Source organism: Plectropomus leopardus, chromosome 2 (assembly GCF_008729295.1).
Source record: "Plectropomus leopardus isolate mb chromosome 2, YSFRI_Pleo_2.0, whole genome shotgun sequence".
In the NCBI taxonomy this organism is placed as follows: domain Eukaryota; kingdom Metazoa; phylum Chordata; class Actinopteri; order Perciformes; family Serranidae; genus Plectropomus; species Plectropomus leopardus.
In genome coordinates, this window is record NC_056464.1 from 3905820 (window position 1) to 3923979 (window position 18160).

The window sequence follows — 18160 nt, forward strand, 5'->3', positions numbered from 1 at the left end:
GTATGCTGCACATCTGAAACTTCATAAGCCGTCTCTTAAGCCTTTGAACCTTGGACCAACATCACCTCTCTTGTGCTGCATTCAGACACCTTTCACACATATTTAAACCTTTGAATCCAGAGCAAATTGATTTGATTTCTCTCAATAGCATGAGGACAAACACAATGAGCAACTTGGCAACAAATGTCAAATTGCTGGAATTAGTGGATTTATAAAATTATTTAAAAAAAAAAAAGCTGGGGAAAAATGCCCGGAGAGTTCTACCTATAATGATAATAATTATATATTTAAAATAATTTTTATGAAATCATAGGTTTTAAGCAGAGCATTTCCCTGTCTTTGCTATCTCATTTTTACTTTCCCATTTTTTTTTTTTTTGTTGTTTTTGGTGCTAATTTTCAGGCAATTTTCTTGTGCTTTATTATCATTATTATGTATTCATTTATTTTTAATTTCTTGCTAAATTCTGGGTCAATTCTTGAGCAAATTGGTTTGGTTTCTCTTGAAAACATGGAGATAAAGACAACAGCCACTTAACAAGAAATGTTCCACAAATTGCAAGAAATTAGTGGACTTAGGAAAGATTTTTTTAAAAAGCTGGGGAAAATGTCCAAAAAACTGTATTTATAATTATCATGGTTATATATTTAAAATTATTTTAACAGAATTAATAGTTCTAAGCAGGTTTTTCAGAGCATTTCTTTGTTTTATTAATTTAACTTTTACTTTCCCTTTTTACATTTGCTTTGTTTGTTTGTTTGTGGTGCTAATTTTGAGGTAATTTTCTTGTGCCTTATTATTATTATTTCCATTATTATATTTGATTTTTTAAAACTAATTTCTTGTTAATCTCTGGGCTATTTCTTTTTTTGTTTATTTGTTTGTTTGTTTTTGTTGCTCTTCTGGTGCCAATTTTCAGGTAATTTCCTTTTGATTTAATAATAATAATAATAATAATAATAATAATCATCATCATCATCATCATCGTTTCTTTTTCTGGGTGATTTCTTCTTAGGTTGATCACTGCCCTCTCCCTATCAAGGCCATTTGCTCAGGTTTCAAAGGGTTAAAAAGAATGTGCTGCTATCACAAACACATACAAGGCAACTTGAAAACAAGTGAAATGTGCTGTGAACTAAAATGTGTAAATATTCTAAGAACTCTTAATCGTATTTTCAGATACAGTCATCCTTTGTACACAGCCCACAGTCACAGTGTACCCTGCTTTACCTTCTCATAGAAACGCAGCGGTCTCATCACCCGCAGCGTCATTAAAGCACACGGACCACAGATCAGCTCTGCTCCTCTCAGCTCTACATACCTGACCACATCAGTCCAACCTTCACTGTAAAGATTCTTGGTCATGCTGCCCCGCCTTTCGCAGTAACTGTTCATGTCCTCCACTGATCACAGCACACTGTCCCCACGTCTCCGTGTGCCAAAACTGCTCAACCTGGACAGTCTTCTGCTCTAGACAGCTGCTGTGGTGACGTTTTCATCAGCACTGTTGGTGGTGGCCGCCGTGGCTGCTGGGGTCCCGTTGACTGGTGTGTGCGGGGTGACTTTTGCCAGTCGGCGATCCTTGCCGTGGGTGCAGCTTCTGGCGCAGAGCTGGCAGGAGGCGCAGGCAGAGTTGCAGCAGGGTACGAAGCGACAGATGCTGACGCGCCACAGGAACCAGCCGGGTGACCAGCAGCACCAGCAGAGCACCACGCTGCCTGCCAGCACTCCCAGGATGATGTAGAGAACCAACAGGGACAGAGAGGCAGGGGAGTCTGGGAATAAGAGGGGGGCAAAAATAACATTTCCTTATTCACATGGCAGCCATATTTAATTGAAGTTATAATGCAGGTGGGAAACTCCAATATGACTTTTGTTTTTGACCGTTTTTAGCGTTTGAGTTCTGCTCTAAAATAATTGACGTAGCCACCGTGATGTCATCCATTGTTTTGTAGGCTCCCATTTTGAAGCCTTGAGTTCAGCATTTTGGTCTTCAAATGGAGATGTCTAAATAAAGTAATTCATTTTTCACCCACTAAAAGTGTTTGTTTTTGCCGCTGACACTGAAGTATGACTTTAACATTGAAATGTCAAGTTTATTCTCGACATTTTCACTTAATTGTCAAAAACTCAACTTTATTCTCAAAATTAAAAAAGAGATTTTTTCAAAGAAAAAAACCCTGTTATCCTCTGATTTAATCTTTTCCTACGCTTGTACTAATAATGACTGTTGACATGACATTTGGACTTCATTCTTCGCATACAGAGTTTGTCCTAGACACTTGTTAGACACACATTATTCTTAACATTTTAACTTTATTCTCAGCATTTCAACTTTATTCTTGACATTTCCACTAGCTATATACAGGGCATTTTGGCTTTATTCTCAACATTTTAACTTTACTCTTTACCCATTATTTCCACTTTATTTTTTTAGCATTTGACTTTATGACATTTCAATTTTACATTGGACATTTTGATTTTTTAACATTTTCACATCTGACTTTATTTATGATATTACTTTATTCTCAACATACATTCTGACTACATTTTCAACATTTTGACATCATTTTGGACATTTCGACTTTATTCTCAACATTTCAAATTTATTCAGCTAAATTTTCAATATTTTGATGCAACGGTTTCTACCTTGAAGTTAAATAAACAGTTGTGATTGGGTCTATACCATAGACTGTATAAATGATATGGGTTTATTACAACTAGCTGAAAGAAGGCATATCCCCACCTGCTGTGAAGGAGTTGGACATACTTTCTTCAATAAATGGATTGTCCCCCAAAGGCTTTTATACTGTGACAAGGACAGTAGTCCAAATAAAGCTGTAACTGTAGTTCCACTTAACTGTGCATGGAAACATATAGTGAGTCAGTTCATCCAGCCTGTAGTCCTCACTGTGGACGGACCAGGGTCCATTGAAATGGATCTCAGCTAATAAACAGCTGGCAATTTGCACAGCAGGAGAATGTGAATCCCCTTTTCCCGCTCTCAGCTGAACAGTCCCAACAGAAGAATAGCTGTTTTCTTAGGCCAGACTTGGCTGAGCCTTAAAAGCAATCAGAAGCTGACAGGCTGGCCCAGACAGTCTGTGTTTGCACCTCTGACGCTGGAATAGAGACAGATCACTCAAAAGGCTGCTCTCTGCCGTGAGAATCCATCTCCATTTATTGGTTTACGAGGCTTTAGGTGAAATTAACAACTCAATGGTTACCTCCATTACTTTTATGCCCGCTCATCAGGACACTTTGCATCCAAATGGGCACTTTGTTAATTTGTTTACCAGCCAGCTGACTGCGGAACACAAGCATAGTGCACTACGCACTGATTGATTCTTGTCAGTGGAGAGTGTTTCTGCTAGTTGAGTTGATATATATTATGGTCACTCACCTGTTGCTGACTCATGACTGGGAGTGCTTTCCGGCATGCCACAGTTAATGTGTGCAGGAATCGGCACAGTGGGTGGATTCACAAAAGGTGGTGGCGGGGTTGCGATTGGTGGTGGAGGTTCAGGAGGTAAAAGCTGACCTGCTGGTGGAAGGCAGATTTGGGTCAACTTTTAAATGCTTGTAAAAGCACTTTTTGTTGAACTGTAAAGACACCCCTTTCAATTTGTTTCTGTGCTCTGAAATCCAAGAATCCTTTCAACTGCTGAGATTTTGAAACTTATGATTCAACTAGGAGATTTGGAGCATGCATTAACAAAATCGTGGACTGCATCCTTAGATATCAGCATCACTAACGTCAACCTCATAACTTGACTGACCTTTACAACCTGTAGTCAGGTTTTCCTCAAGGTCACTTCCATCCCCACAGTTGTCAATGCCTTTATCATCACACACCAGACTGAGAGGGATGCACTTCCCATTTCTGCAGGTGAAATAGGGCTCATTGCTGCACTCTGATTGGTTGAAACCTGAAAAAGAAGATAACAATTGAGGAATTAGGGATTTTAAAGGGACAGTTCACAACCAAATAAAAAATACACTGTTTTCCTCTTACCTGTAGGGCTATTTATAAATCTAGGTAGTTTTGGTGTGAGTCATCAAGTGTTGGAGATATCGGCCGTAGAGATGTCTGCCTTCTCTCCAATATATAGAACAATATAGCACTTGGTTGTGGGGCTCAAAGTGCCAAAAACATACATTTGAAAAACTCGGCAGCAATGTCTTTTTCCAGAACTCATGACACGGTTACTCAGGATAATCCACAGAGCTTGTTGTGATCAGTTTCATTTTGAAACTATTTTCTTTCTACCAAACTATACCTGCCAACCGTATCACTGCACAGAAGGAAGTGTGCATTTACTCACTGACGAGAGGCTCGTGCTTGTGACACTACAAAATGCAAAAAGTAAAGGTGTCCTATTCTGCTGAGCCGTAATGTTAGCTAGCTTAGTGATGCTAGGAGATCTAGCAGTAGATTTACACTATCTTCTGCACTGTGATATGGTTGCCAGGTGTTATTCACTAGAAAGAAAATGGTTCCTACATGAAACTGCATGATTGTTATACCATCATCATACATTGTATGCCAGCCCAGTCCAAAGTCGTAAAGTACTGCCACTTTGTCAGTGATTTTGTCATTAGATACCAATGCCAAAAGGCACCTTTTGTGGTGGTATGATACGTTGCTAGGCAGCATCAGTTTGTAACACAGCTGGAACCATTCTCTGTGTTGTGATACACCACCAGGTGGCCAGACAGCACATGGTGCGACAGTATGATACAGGGATGAGGGTTGTCAATTGATAACACAGCCGGGTGGAACCTGTTATGGCTGTATGATACGCCACTGGAAGATGTCAGGTTAAAACAGTGCTGGTAACAACTTATGTAAGCAGCTTGAGGGCCCATATAGAGCAGGCAGGAGGTGTGGTGGATGGGCCCAACAAACCCCAGACTTTCACTTTGAGCTTGATGTTCACTTCCTGTATGAATGTATAGACAAACTATGATTTTTTTTCTAAACCTAACCAATGTTCTTGTTGCCTAATCCTAACCAGATGCTTTTGCTGAAGTCCTGGCATTAGTTGCAGCATCCCGGAGCGACAAGATGACTATAGTCTAAGATACCTATAGTCTAATATGTAGACAATGAAGTCCTTTGACAAGGCAGTTATATAAATGAATTGGGATGAGAATGTGTTATGTATGCATATCTCAGCAAAGTGCCTGTGTCTTTCTTACCCAGTCTGAAGGAGGTGAAGTCCCCAACAAAGTCCACCCTGGGTTGAGTCCCCCGGGTCACCAGCCTCAGGGTCAGGTAGTTTCCTGTGGACAACACTGGCCGTGGCGGGCTCTTCCCACAAAGAGGGGGCCCGAGGGGAGGCGAGCTCCTGTCCCGTCCATCATAGAACTGAACGTATGAGCCGGCATGACACGGGTCCCCTGAGCTCTCACCAGAGGTGGGCTCCAGTCTGGGGTTGAGAGGGGCGGAGCCACGAGGCGACTCTGGAAAGAGAGGGGCCGGGCTCAGAGGGGCCACTCGTAGCAAACTGTAGACCAGGAAGAAGCGGAAGTGGAACTGGACCTTGTCTTTAGGGGAGCTGGCCTGCATAGTGAGGTGGCAGTCAGTCGCCATTGTCACAAAGTAGTACTTCTTGGATTCCTGGTGCGAGTTGACGATCATGCCGTCACCGCGGATCGTCTGACCACAGAAGTCCACCACATTCACTGAGGAGAAAAGAAAGAGACAGAATACTCAGAAACAATCACATACATGGAACATTTCTGTAATGAAATGAGCCAAGCTCAAAAAAGGACAACTGTGTATGTTTGTTATGTCATTTTTGGACGACATACAATACTAAGCCATTTTTGATGATTTTTGGAAGACATACTGTACTACGTAATTAAACAACATACTAAACTATGATGTTTTTTTTTTATCATGAATCAAAAGCTAAACTAAATCAACCAGGATAACACGGAAGAACTCAGGAGGAGACAGCAGCAACGACCATGGAAACAAAAGGGAAGATCACAGACAAACTAACAAGTTACAAAGGTAGACACAGGTATAGATGGAACTAATCAGGAGAACGAGACACGGCCGGGGGAGGTGGACACAGGGAAAAGGAAGGAAACACAGGGATTGGCTGAAAAGGTGTGGCAGGGAACACAAGGGAGGAGCAAACAAAACTAAAACAAACAAGTGTGTGGGGAAAACAGGTAAAAGGGAAGGCCAAAAACCCTTGTAAGAAGCAGGTGAAACGCATCAGGGAAACACTGTGGTGGGAAAACTTCCAAAGACAGGAAGTAAAACCAGACATGGTACATGAGGAGTGACACTACAAAATAAAACCAAACCATCCATGACTTTGATGCCTAATTCCAACCATCACGAAAGTCCGTGCTATTGTGTGAACATGGGGACTGTGCTGCTTCATCCCACCACACATGCATTTGTTGACATCCCGGTAATGGGGTGCGTCATCCCACCACATTCTGTAGCGGCATCCCAGCATGTCATAGTTTGATGTGGAAAGAATACCTAAAACATTATAGGTTGACGTGGAAGGTCACCATCACTATGTAATGAGTTGGGAGTGAGAATGTGTTGTCTAAATACAGTGTCCGCTTAGACTGATATTTATTCTTTTTTAGGTAAGCCTTTTTTAAAGTGGCTAAAATATGTTTTGATATCAATCCCTGTCCACAGCAGTGCAAGAAAGTGTACTGACCACCATACACTGTATGTAGTACACTGACCACAGGCAAGTGTCTCATACGCCTTACTTCAAAAATCTCAAAATATCTCTTTAAATAGTGTTTGCTCTTCTCCTGATAATGCTGACCCTCAGCACATCCCTTCCATTTGTGTGCAAAAATGAGTTCCAGAGTTTATCAGAAGCTAGTGAGACTCAGTACTTTTAAATATAACATAGGCTGAGTGACAGAATTTCTGCAGGCATCTGAATGTGTGTTTAACAGGGCAGTGATGCTATGGAAGAGTTTGTTCTTAACACACTGCTAGATGTCCAAACTCACACACATCAGCATTAACCCTGTGCCATGTGATCAGCGTGGTGATGATTTAGAAGCAGCTCAGCACTCATCCAGAGGCAGGACCAGGACAGATGGGTGGGCAGATCCAGCTCCAGCAGCCCCCACCCAGCCGCCCACCGCCCCCTGCCTATGGGCCACAGGCCAAATAATGAGAAAATTTACGACCACCCCCGGAGTTTATTAGCTCTGTTTCCCTGGGAGACAACCAGATCCTCCTGCACTGACCTCCAGGAATGTCCCGAAGCCCAGGAGCCCCTGTTGGTGGGAAACAGCTCATCCCCTCTGCACCGCACAAGTAAATACAAAGCCTCAGGGGACAGTGTCCAAAACATGGCAGACCGGAGGACACAGAGTCCCCAGTTAAGATTTTTGCAGGCTGAAAATTCGACTCTTTTTGACCGCTATCGCTGTAAACGGAGTCGGTTTTAGAAAGTGTATGCAGAGGGTGGGTGAGGGTCATGGTCTGCGTGATACACTGTAGTGAGAAATGTGTCTGAGACATCATTGTGTGGTAAAGGGCAGCAGCATCACTGTCCATCCATGTGTTGTAGCACCGGTGACTCAACACAGGCCCCTATTAGATCACCTGACACCGAGACTGATTCAGTCCTTCTGTACGCCAAACAAAGTATATAAAGACAACTGTGAATCAACATCAATGCACTGCTCTAATGGGCCACACACTGTAAAAAAGAAAGTATTATATTCTAAATAAAGTTTTAGGTTTTGAAATGACAAGTTGTACCATTACGACATTACCCTAACTCGTCAATTTAAAATTTGAAGGCAGCCTGGAGAGAAAGTTTTTAAGTTATAGAAGTTATAACAAATGTTTTTCTGTTACAGTGCAGCAGGGGTGAGCCATATGGAAAAATATTTTGTATACTGATACAAATCATTACATTAGGTACATTATCAAAACTTTTGAATTTTTTTTTACAAAAACAGAAATATTTGCATTAGGCCTTGGTACAGTGTTGCCAGATGTTCGATAATTATCACATTTGTCGATAATTTTGCCTTCTGTACGATGTACGATCAATAATTCCAAAATTGCCGTAACGTATGATAATTTGACCACTGTGACACTAATAATAAGCACTTACTTAAGTGTACACGTCTCATTTTAACTTATTTCCTGGCTCTTGCATCTGTGTTTATGCATCACTTCTCACATGATCTCCTTACAGCCAATGGCATTAGGTATAGGCCACGTTCGTTGAGCATGCACCGCTGTCGTTTGTTCTTGAAAACATGGCCACTGTCAGCATGCTGAAAAGAAAATCAGCTGTGGGCTGGGCCATGTAGACTGAGAAACAGCTTCTCGCTAAGCCAGTGGGTATGGGTAGATTTGTAGATGTGTCAAAAGTACTTGTTTACTAAAGTTATAAATTCTGTTGATTGTGACTGGCGTACGATAGCTTTTCTCAAAATACAATTATTTTGAGCCTCTGGTACGATGGTAACACTGCCTATGTACCAGCTCCTGATCGACCAGCTGATCCTATCCAATCAGGTATTCTGACCCTCTTACAAAAGGCTCTTCCTCCATCCACCTTCCTCACTGCAAGCAGCCTGTGCAGCTCTGCAGGGGGCATATTCTCCACATCTCTTTGTTTACTTTGATTTAAAAGGCAGTTTTATTTTTTATTTTTTAAGTGAGGTTGTATGAGGTACTTATCCATAGTCAGTATACAATGAACAGCAGGTGTCAGCTGACACAACCCCAGTTTGGAGAAGCAGGATAGAGTCCAATACAGAGGCTAAATGTAGCCTCATTCCCACTACCCAATGAAAGCCCAGCTAACATCTGCTAACATCTGGCTTTTTAATGCAATGAGAATGCGTCCGATCTGCATTCACACCAAATAACTCTGCAGTAGACACTGGTTTTCATCTTCTCCAGCTTAGATCCACATTGATGGGAACACAATGCTGTAATTTCAGCTCAACTGGCGAGATGCAATGATGTGTCGACACGAATTATCGTCCGTCTCCTTCAAAACAGCACTACGTGATTCCAAGTTAGTCGCCACTGAGTTTGAAAGACAGACTTAATAAATAGGAGTTATATAAAGAGAATAAACCAACCAAAAACCAAGAAACCAACCAAAAGTTTTCAAAGACCTCTGCTGTCTACTGTTTATCTGATCTCCAGCCTGTCTGTGACGTCATATGGACACACCAACAAACCCCCCCCAAGTAAATTTTATTTTGATTAATCTGCATATTATTTTCTTGATTAATCCATAAATTGTTTCAATTTACAAATTGTCTCACAATCAAAGATCATGTTTTTAAATATCTTGTTTGTCAGTCCAAAACACAAAGATATTCAGTTTTATATGATACAAAATAGAGAAAATTTGAATATTTCCCTATGTGAGTGGCTGCATTTTTGTAATTTTTGCATGAAAGATGAATAAATTATTGAAAAAGCTGGCAAGTTTTTTTTGTCGATCTACAAATGAATTAGTCAACCAATCATTGAAGCCATAAGTAATGAGGTTTGAATTTGTCAGTCAGTCATTTTCTGTAACCTCATAAGGGTCTCAGGGGGGCTGAAGCCAATCCCAGCTGTCATCGGGCGGAAGGCGGGGTACACCCTGGACAGTTCGCCAGACTATCAGACAGACAACCATACATGCTCACAGTCACACCTAAGGGCAATTTTAGAGTCACCAATCAACCTGAGCTGCATGTCTTTGGACTGTGGGAGGAAGCCGGAGACCCCGGAGAGAACCCAGGCAGACACGGGGAGAACATGCAAACTCCGCACAGAAGGGCCCCTGCCGAACCCCGTTCCAACTGGGATTTGAACCAGGGACCCTCTTGCTGTGACCACAAAGCCACCATGCCGCCCTAGGTTTGAATTTGCTTTAATTAAAAAAAATTAAAAACACACCTTAGAATTTTAAGGACCATACAAATGGTTTTCAGATCCTTTACTACAGATCACACAATAGCTACTCATTTTGCACACCAGCTGCTCCATGGGGTCCTCTAGTTTTTGTTAATTTCTTTATGACATGAAAATGTCTCTTTAAACTCTCCTGAGTCATGTGATCTCTCTTAGTGAACATTGAGCATGCATTCATTTGTGTTCAAATTCTAACACAGTGAAGACTTTTCTATCTGCATTTTAAGTGCATTGACACAAAAAAAACACTTTGACTTGATTGCAAAAAAGCTGTGCATAATTAGGAAAAGCATGCATATGGTGTGAATGAAACATGGATATGACATGGGTTTTGAGGTACGTTACATCACATAAACAGTACAATCAAAACTGTCTGCTATTAGTTTGTTTTACCTCCCTTTACTAACACAGTTACTTTAGTAGAAATGATCAAATATAGGATTATCTCAATATCCAAATGTCACAGTATTTACCCACTTGATTTTGAGATTTTAGCTACTACTACAGTTACCATTAAAATTAAACTACTGCTTCTCTGCAGAAATTGTGTAATGGAACCAAGTAACAATACTTTGTTACAGTACTTCTGTTAACTTTCACTTTTACAAAACAGAGAAGGAAGGCGGGGAGGAGGGGATGGATGGAGAAAAGGGTCCTTTAAGTTGTAAAAATAACCCCAAAAAACATAGGCTATTTTTTTGTAAAGTGTTATAAACACTCAATTTTTAAGGTGGTAAATAAACTTCAAAAACCTCAAAATTCTGACTGCTGGCTGTTTTATGAACCCTTGGATCAACATCACTTTTTTGTGCTGTTTGGACGCCTTTCACAAGTATTTAAACCTCTGAAATCTGAGAAATTGATTTGATTCCTCTCAAAACACACGAAAAACATAACAAGAAATGTACCATAAACTGCAAAATCTTAGTAGAAGGTGACCAGGAAGTGATCTTAAAATTGGGGGTGGGGTATTAGATATTCTCAAATAGTGAGCATATGATGTCCAGAAAATGGTATTTATAATTCTTTACAATTCTGTTAAAGCAAAAAAGAAAGGACAAAACAATATTTTATTTCAGCACTTTCTTGAGGTCTTAAAAAAACATTTTACTTATTTTTTGTGTGTTTGCATGAATAATTATTTTTGTAACTTTTCACTAATTTCTTGCCAATTTTTGGACCATTTCTTGTTAAATTGCTCATCAGCTACTTCTTTTTTTTGGAAAGAAATCAAGCTTATTTGCTCATGTCTCATAGGGTTAACAGCATTTACTTGTACTTTTGCTTCCAATACTTTATTACATTTAACATAATAAATAACTTTTGATACTTAAGTACAATAAATATCAGCTGCTTTAAGAATTTTACTTAAAGTCACCAAGAAAAGAATATTACTTAAAATTACATTTTAAGTAATATTCTTTTCTTGGTGACTTTTTTTTTTTTTCTTGGTGAAAATTACATTTTAAGTAATATTCTTTTCTTGGTGACTTTAACTTCCACCAAAGTCATTTTCTGGTGAGCTATCTGTACTTTTATTCCAGTACGGCTTTCAAGTACTTCATCCAACACCACCCAAGACAATGGCTTAAGCACTCATCTCCTCAGCGCGTTACGCACAGACTAAATGGAAATGTGTGCACGAGTGCGTCATTTTGAGGCAGATCCAAGTATCATCTATCAGTGAGAGGCAGGTGTGTCCAGTCGGTGTGTCCCGCTGGCTGTGGTCTTACCGGTCTCGATGGCCGAGCTGCGGAGAGGCAGGAGGCCGAGCAGAAGGAGCAGCCGGAGCAGTCGCTGCCAGCAGCTCTCCGCCTCCACCTCCATCATCCAGGCTGAGGCACGAGCGCGCGGAGGAGGAGAGCCTACACAGGAGAGACAGGAGTCATTCTAACTTCATCAAGTCGTCACATGCGGTGAGAGAAGGAGAGAGAGAGGCCAGGACGAGTCTATCCAGTGATGCTCTCCATCATAAATACTCTCTGGCTTTTGCTCCAGTTGAACCTCCTTTCGGGCTCGTTCACGTGGCCTGTCATCTCCATGACAACACCCAACCAATCAGCTGTCAAGCCAGGGAGGGAAAAAAAGGCTCGCGTTTAACAGAAAAGTTTCTCCTCCTGATGTAAACTTCCACAACTTCTCCATGACCTGCTCCTTCTTCATCATCTGTTTGCTGTAATGCTGTGGTGGATGAAGAACCTGAAAGCCACACTTGCATAAAAGTACAAATATCTTTCCAGAAAATGACATGGTAAAAATAGTAACCCTTTGAGACCTGAAAAGACATAAGGTCACAAAACATTAGCAACTTGGTAAGCCATGTCCCACAAATTTTAAATTTGTGGGACATGGCTTACCATGGCAAAACAAGCTTTTAAATTTCAGGTAATTCTTTTGTAATTTGTAACTTCGGTCTGTGTTTTTGAAGGAAATTAAGTCCATTTGCTCTGCTTTCAAAGGGTTCAAGTCACCTTTTAGATTATTACTTGAGTAAAATTCTTAATGTATCTGATATTTACTGTACTTAAGTATCAAAAGTAATTTTATCATAATAAATGTCCTTAAGTATTGAAAGTAAAAGTACAAGTAAAAGCTAGCAATTAGAAAGCAAGTGGGCAGAATTTTGAGAATTATGACGTTTATTTCTTTATAACATGTACGCTACCATGGAGCATACATTACACTTGAAGAAAAAATATAGTATATAGAGTATACTCCCGCTTAAACTTGACAGTGATTTGAGTTCAGACTGGGACAAGCTGGCAAGTAGAACACATTGGGCTGTACGTCTTCCTCTGTGTCTTCACAACAACTGTCCCCACACACACAGACTAAAACGATTTTCGCTCATTCACAAATTCAGCGACAAGAGTCACTGCATGACTGCGTCTGCCTCTGAGAGGTCGGGAATCATAAAAGACGTTCGGAATAATTGAACAATAGATGAATGCAGTTTGTGCAGTCAGGCTGAAAACATCTAAACCAGCTTCCTAAACTTGAATCTATTAAGAGAAGAGCTTTTTATTAGATAGTCATTTATGGGTGTTTTGTTTTAGCTTTAAGGTCATGACACTGTTCTCTATTCACTATCTGAGGCTATGACCAATGTATAAACCTATAAACATGACTTGCAAATTAACAGTCATATTTCAAAATTCACAACTGAAGGCTTGGATCATAATTGGGAAATAAAAAAAAGGCATCCCTACTGGTAACACAGTGGTGGGTCATTAAAAACAATGCCACAGTTGGAAGATTAAAAGTCACTGGAAAAGCAGCAGTGACTCGCTAAAAATCAACTAGTTTTTGTTGTTTGTTAGACTTTAACAGCTTGGCTGACGTCAGACCATCTCCCTTCCCCTCCAGTAACAATGTCATTTCACAAACTACATCACTTTTTAGCTGTCAGATTATGAAAATTGCTACGTCGTATCCAGTCAGAGCCTCTGTTGCTTGATTGTCTAGTAACTTTCAGATAACCCTGGTCTGACCCTGCACTGGTGTGCATGAGGTATTTTTGTCGTTCCTTTTGTTTCTTGTAATGTGGGTAAATGAACACCTTAAGTCAAGTTCAGGTAAACCCTTTTTTAGTTAAGTTCTTGGCATTAACACCCCTGGGCAGAATTATCATTACAACAATATATTTTTTCGGTTGTGGACACCTGAGACATTATAGTATTGTGCAGTAGAAATTATGAGCAAGGCTAAAATCAAACAAACTCCATCTTCTCAAATTAGCTTGTCTTTGGTTTAAGAATCTCAAACTTCTTGACTAAATGAAACTCGTCTGCTCTTATAACACTGTGCTCTGCCTCACCACACTCTGATCTCTGCACAAACCAAAGCTTTGTTTACTCTGCCTCCCCCTGGTGGCTCAAAAGGAAGGGATGTGCCTGTCAAATAAACACAGGATGAGAACTTTTTCTGTATTATTATATATTATGAATTATTTTAAGTTTGGGACTGAATATTGGTAGCATACCATGTAAGTAAAAAAAATATTAAAAAGTAAAATGACCAAATAGAATTGTTTGTTTAAAACATTGTGATGTATATATATATATATATATATATATATATATATATACACACACACTGTATACCACTAGTAATGCTGGTTATGGTCTGAGATGAAATGGTCTTGAATTTCTTGAGACAAGGGAGGGCAGTGAAACATGCTGCTGCATCCATTTCAGAGGTTATCAGCCTCATACATATGTTAGAAGGTGCCTGCTACACCTACTAGTGGGTTCAGAAGGCTGTTGTTGCCTATTAAACGGCTGTTAGGCACTGAAACTACAGGGCATGTTGAATTTTGGTTTCACACATGACACAAATAGCAGTCTCCTACATGAAAGTCTTGTGATTATTTGGCCCATCGACCACACCGACCTCCTTTATGGACTGACTTTTGCACTCTTCACACTATCGGTGCATTTCCACTACATGGTACATACTCTACTCTACTCTACTCTACTCTACTCTACTCTACTCTACTCTACTCTACTCTACTCTACTCTACTCTAGTCGCCTTTGGTATTGAGTACTTTTCTAGGGGTTGTTTTCCATTAGAAGATAGTACCGCCTCAGTGTAGCTGGTCGTCATAGTGACGCTGTGCAACACTGCTGTGACGTCAGTTTCTGCGAAAAAGATTTTACTAATACCACTGTAAGCAGTTAACACCGCCAGTAACATTTCCTCTTTCTCTCTATGTCCATTCATTCGGATGATGAGGAGTTCAGGTGACTATGTAAATGTAGGAATTTAAGCCCAGGAACGCTTCACGCTCAGATGGCTGCAGCAGGGATAGACGCAGAAGTTAAATAGTGCAGACAGAGGTTAGAAAATGTAATGTAATGACCGAAATAAACACACAACATTGACACAATACTGCTATTTTTTTTTTTATTATTTCAGGAACCTTTATGTGCAGAAAATATATAATCTACCATAAAAGTGAACAATGTTTTAGAGCTCCCTCTGAACGTCTCAGGGGAGGCTTTCAGGGAAGCCAAGCTCCCCTCAGCTCCCCTCAGCTCCCCTTAGCTCCCCCGTAATTCCAGCTATGCATACACACAGACTCACACTCGCTGGATACGCTCGTCGGCCAGTAAGGTGAGGAACGTTTGCACCTCCTCAAGCGACCACGCCTGATCTTTCTGGTTACCATTTTGGAAAAGAAAAAAAATGATACAAAACTGCGGCCGCTACAATAGCTTGGCTGTTTGCGCTGTTCAGGGTATTCTGAGCGTGCCGCACATTGATGACTCAGTGATGTTTCTCTCTGACCAATCAGTGGTCTGCAGTGTTTCACGTCACCTTTTAGTACCCGGTCAGTTTTTTTTGGAACCCCAAGAGAGCAGGTACCAAAAAAGGTGCTACCAGGTACCAGGTACTTTTTCGTCATGGAAAAAAAAACAGCGAATAGAGTAGGGTAGAGTAGAGCCGGTACCATGCAGTGGAAACACACAATATGCACCTTACTTGCTCCTTTTCTCTTCTCATTACCAGAATGGGTCGGCTAACAATAAAAATGTTCATACGTATCCTCCTGATGACAACTGATTACAGTCATTTAAAGGGATCATAACATCCCTCTGTACCTAGTGTGTGCCACATGTGGGATATTTTTTGTGTGGGTTCCATATTCTTGTCATTTAGTGAAATACCATTTTCTGCCATTCTAATGTTTTATGGAAACTTTGCAAATTTTCTTTTCTTTTAATCTTACAAAAGGTACTTTTTTTTAAACACGCAAAAAAAAATCAAAGATACAGAACATTTAAAAGATACAGATAAGTTAAAAGAAAGTCTTTTCGAAAGTATATTTACAAAATATAATTACATACAGTATATGATTAGTGCCAATACTACACAGCAGGTAAACCGTATGTTGTTCAGTGTTGGTCGTAAACTTTGCCCTATAGAGCGGTAACCAGGAAGAAAGTCAAATGCATAAAGTCTGAAACTGAATGTGATTCATGTGGAATTTGTTGCTAAATATTACAAAAACATCAAACATGTTAACAGAAAATAAAGTGGCATGTGTAGAGAAAGAAGGATTTTCAATGATCTGGATCTGAACAGCTAAAAAACAGCAGCAGTAGCTTTGGAGTTGTTCCATGCATAAAAATACAACAGCAGTCTAGCTGGTTCTTTCATTGGTCAGCACTTTAGCTCATGGTATCTGTAGTGTCTGACAGAACTGGCTTAAATGAAGGCAGCATTTCCTACACTGCTACCTGCCCAAAACAAAAGAAATGAACCACTTTAAATTTCAGTATATTTGACATAATACAATTAGTTGGTTAAGGCAGGTAATCAGATAATACATTTACATGCGCTACATCAGTGAGAATGCACAGTTTAAATGTAGATATGCTGGTTTTTCTGCAAAACTATTTGACATAATAATGCCCCTTGTGTGGAGGTTGTTGAAAGGCATTCTGGGAAATAAAATCGTTCTAACTAAAGTAGGCAAGGCAGAGGGAAGGCGGATACATACATTTTATCATACATTCATGATAAAACTTTATAGAATAATGGGAGAAAGGCAGTGGACATCAGAGACTGATGGTGCATCCCCACTATTAAGTTCCCCAGGGACGATGTTTTTCTGTAGGCCAACCCGGAAGGTAATGTCGTCCTGGTTACCTCGTCAAACAGCCTACTGGATATTTCCATTGGATTTTGGATCACTGAGAAAATAAGCTCTGTGGTGGACAAATGTTTATGATACTGACATATTTTGTTCAACCAGATAATCGTCACAAATGTGCCAACTTTCAGGACCAACAACACTACGGACTCGTCACTGCAACGAGGTTCAGCATGATGACACCCTGTTCAGCCACTTGTTTCTATTTTATGTCACAGAACAAAACGTCAAAGTTTTTGTCAACCACAGACTATTTAAAAATTGCTAACCAAAAAACCATTAAAAAAAACTCATTGGCTTTGAGACGAGGGAACCGGAGGTGCTAAAACGCTAATTAATTTTCAGGTTTTAGGACTCATTTCTGGGGAACTCTATGGGGAAATTTAATTGGCAATGCTTCTTCATGAAATGTAAAAGTTTTGTTGCGGTTTGGTCTTTCGTTTACATGACAACGGCGTTTTGGGGCCTGAAAATGCAAACTTAGTGTTGTTCCATAACAGTTAGTGTAATCTTTTGAAAACATCACCCCTTCTGTCGAGGTGTAAACTGGCAATGCGCCTGTCTTGTGAGAACAGTGACATCATGGCCACACTTGGCACATGTGCGTGGTGTTCCATATTGTTTCATTACAAAGGTACACTGCCAGCCTGGCGTGCATACTACAGCGTTTTTCAGTGGCTTTTGCTGATCCGTGCACACAAGGACTGTTTTCATGCTGTTATCATATGAACATGGATTTTTTTTTAAATGCAAAGGAAAGACTTCGTTTTTAGGAGGGTTATTCTCATCTAAACATGGCATAATTGCGATCAGAAATTGTCTCCCATGATGCTGGGACACCTGTGATGCTGACCAAGCTGGCAGTGTGACAAGTTAGCGTGTTAATTTGTAAAATTCATCGAGTGCTCTTATGAAGACAGACGATCAAGCTGCAGGTACAAGCGACCAACGGCGCCTGGCGGATTTGATAAAGCAAATTGGTCACGTATAGTGGGGCTGCAGTGTGACTCTATGTGTAGAAGAATATCAGAGGAAATGTTTCCTTTAACCTTTTGAAACCTGAAGTGATTTTATTTTTCTTGTGCTGCTTTTTAGATACCTTTCACAAGTATTTAAAACTTTGAACCCTTTGTGAATAGGTTTGACTTTCAAAAAACTCAGGTAAAAGCAAAGAAATGTACAAAAAATTTTTAAGGAATTAGTCGATTAAAAAAATATTTTTAAAAGCTCAGGAAAAATGTCTCAGGATGAAAAAGTGAAAAACTAGGGAAAACTATATTTTTATATTTTTAAGCACTTTTTCCAGGTAATTTCCTTGTTGTTAATGGTTTTTTTTAAACTTTCATTTTCTTTTATTTATTATCATTATCATTATTATTATTATTATTATTATTATTGTAATTATTGATTGATTGATTTAATTATTATTTTTCTTTTAAAAACATATTTTCAAGTCAATTTTCTTTAATTTCTTCAGTCATATCTTCTTCTGTTGCTCACTGCCTTCTTCCCATGTTTTTCAAAGAAATCAAGTAGACTTGATCAGGTTACAAAGGAC

The 18160-nt window shown here is 39.8% G+C and overlaps 1 protein-coding gene across 1 annotated transcript; it reads right to left on the reverse strand.

Annotated features, from left to right (window-relative positions):
• Positions 1-1465: 1465 nt before the first annotated feature.
• ldlrad2 (low density lipoprotein receptor class A domain containing 2) lies at positions 1466-11773 on the reverse strand. The gene is made up of 5 exons (XM_042494778.1): positions 11677-11773; positions 5203-5688; positions 3780-3929; positions 3404-3544; positions 1466-1775 (listed from the first exon to the last, which is right to left on the reverse strand). Exons 1-5 carry the CDS (start codon positions 11771-11773, stop codon positions 1471-1473), a joined length of 1179 nt encoding a protein of 392 aa, XP_042350712.1. The 3' UTR covers positions 1466-1470.
• Between the last annotated feature and the right edge of the window lie 6387 nt (positions 11774-18160).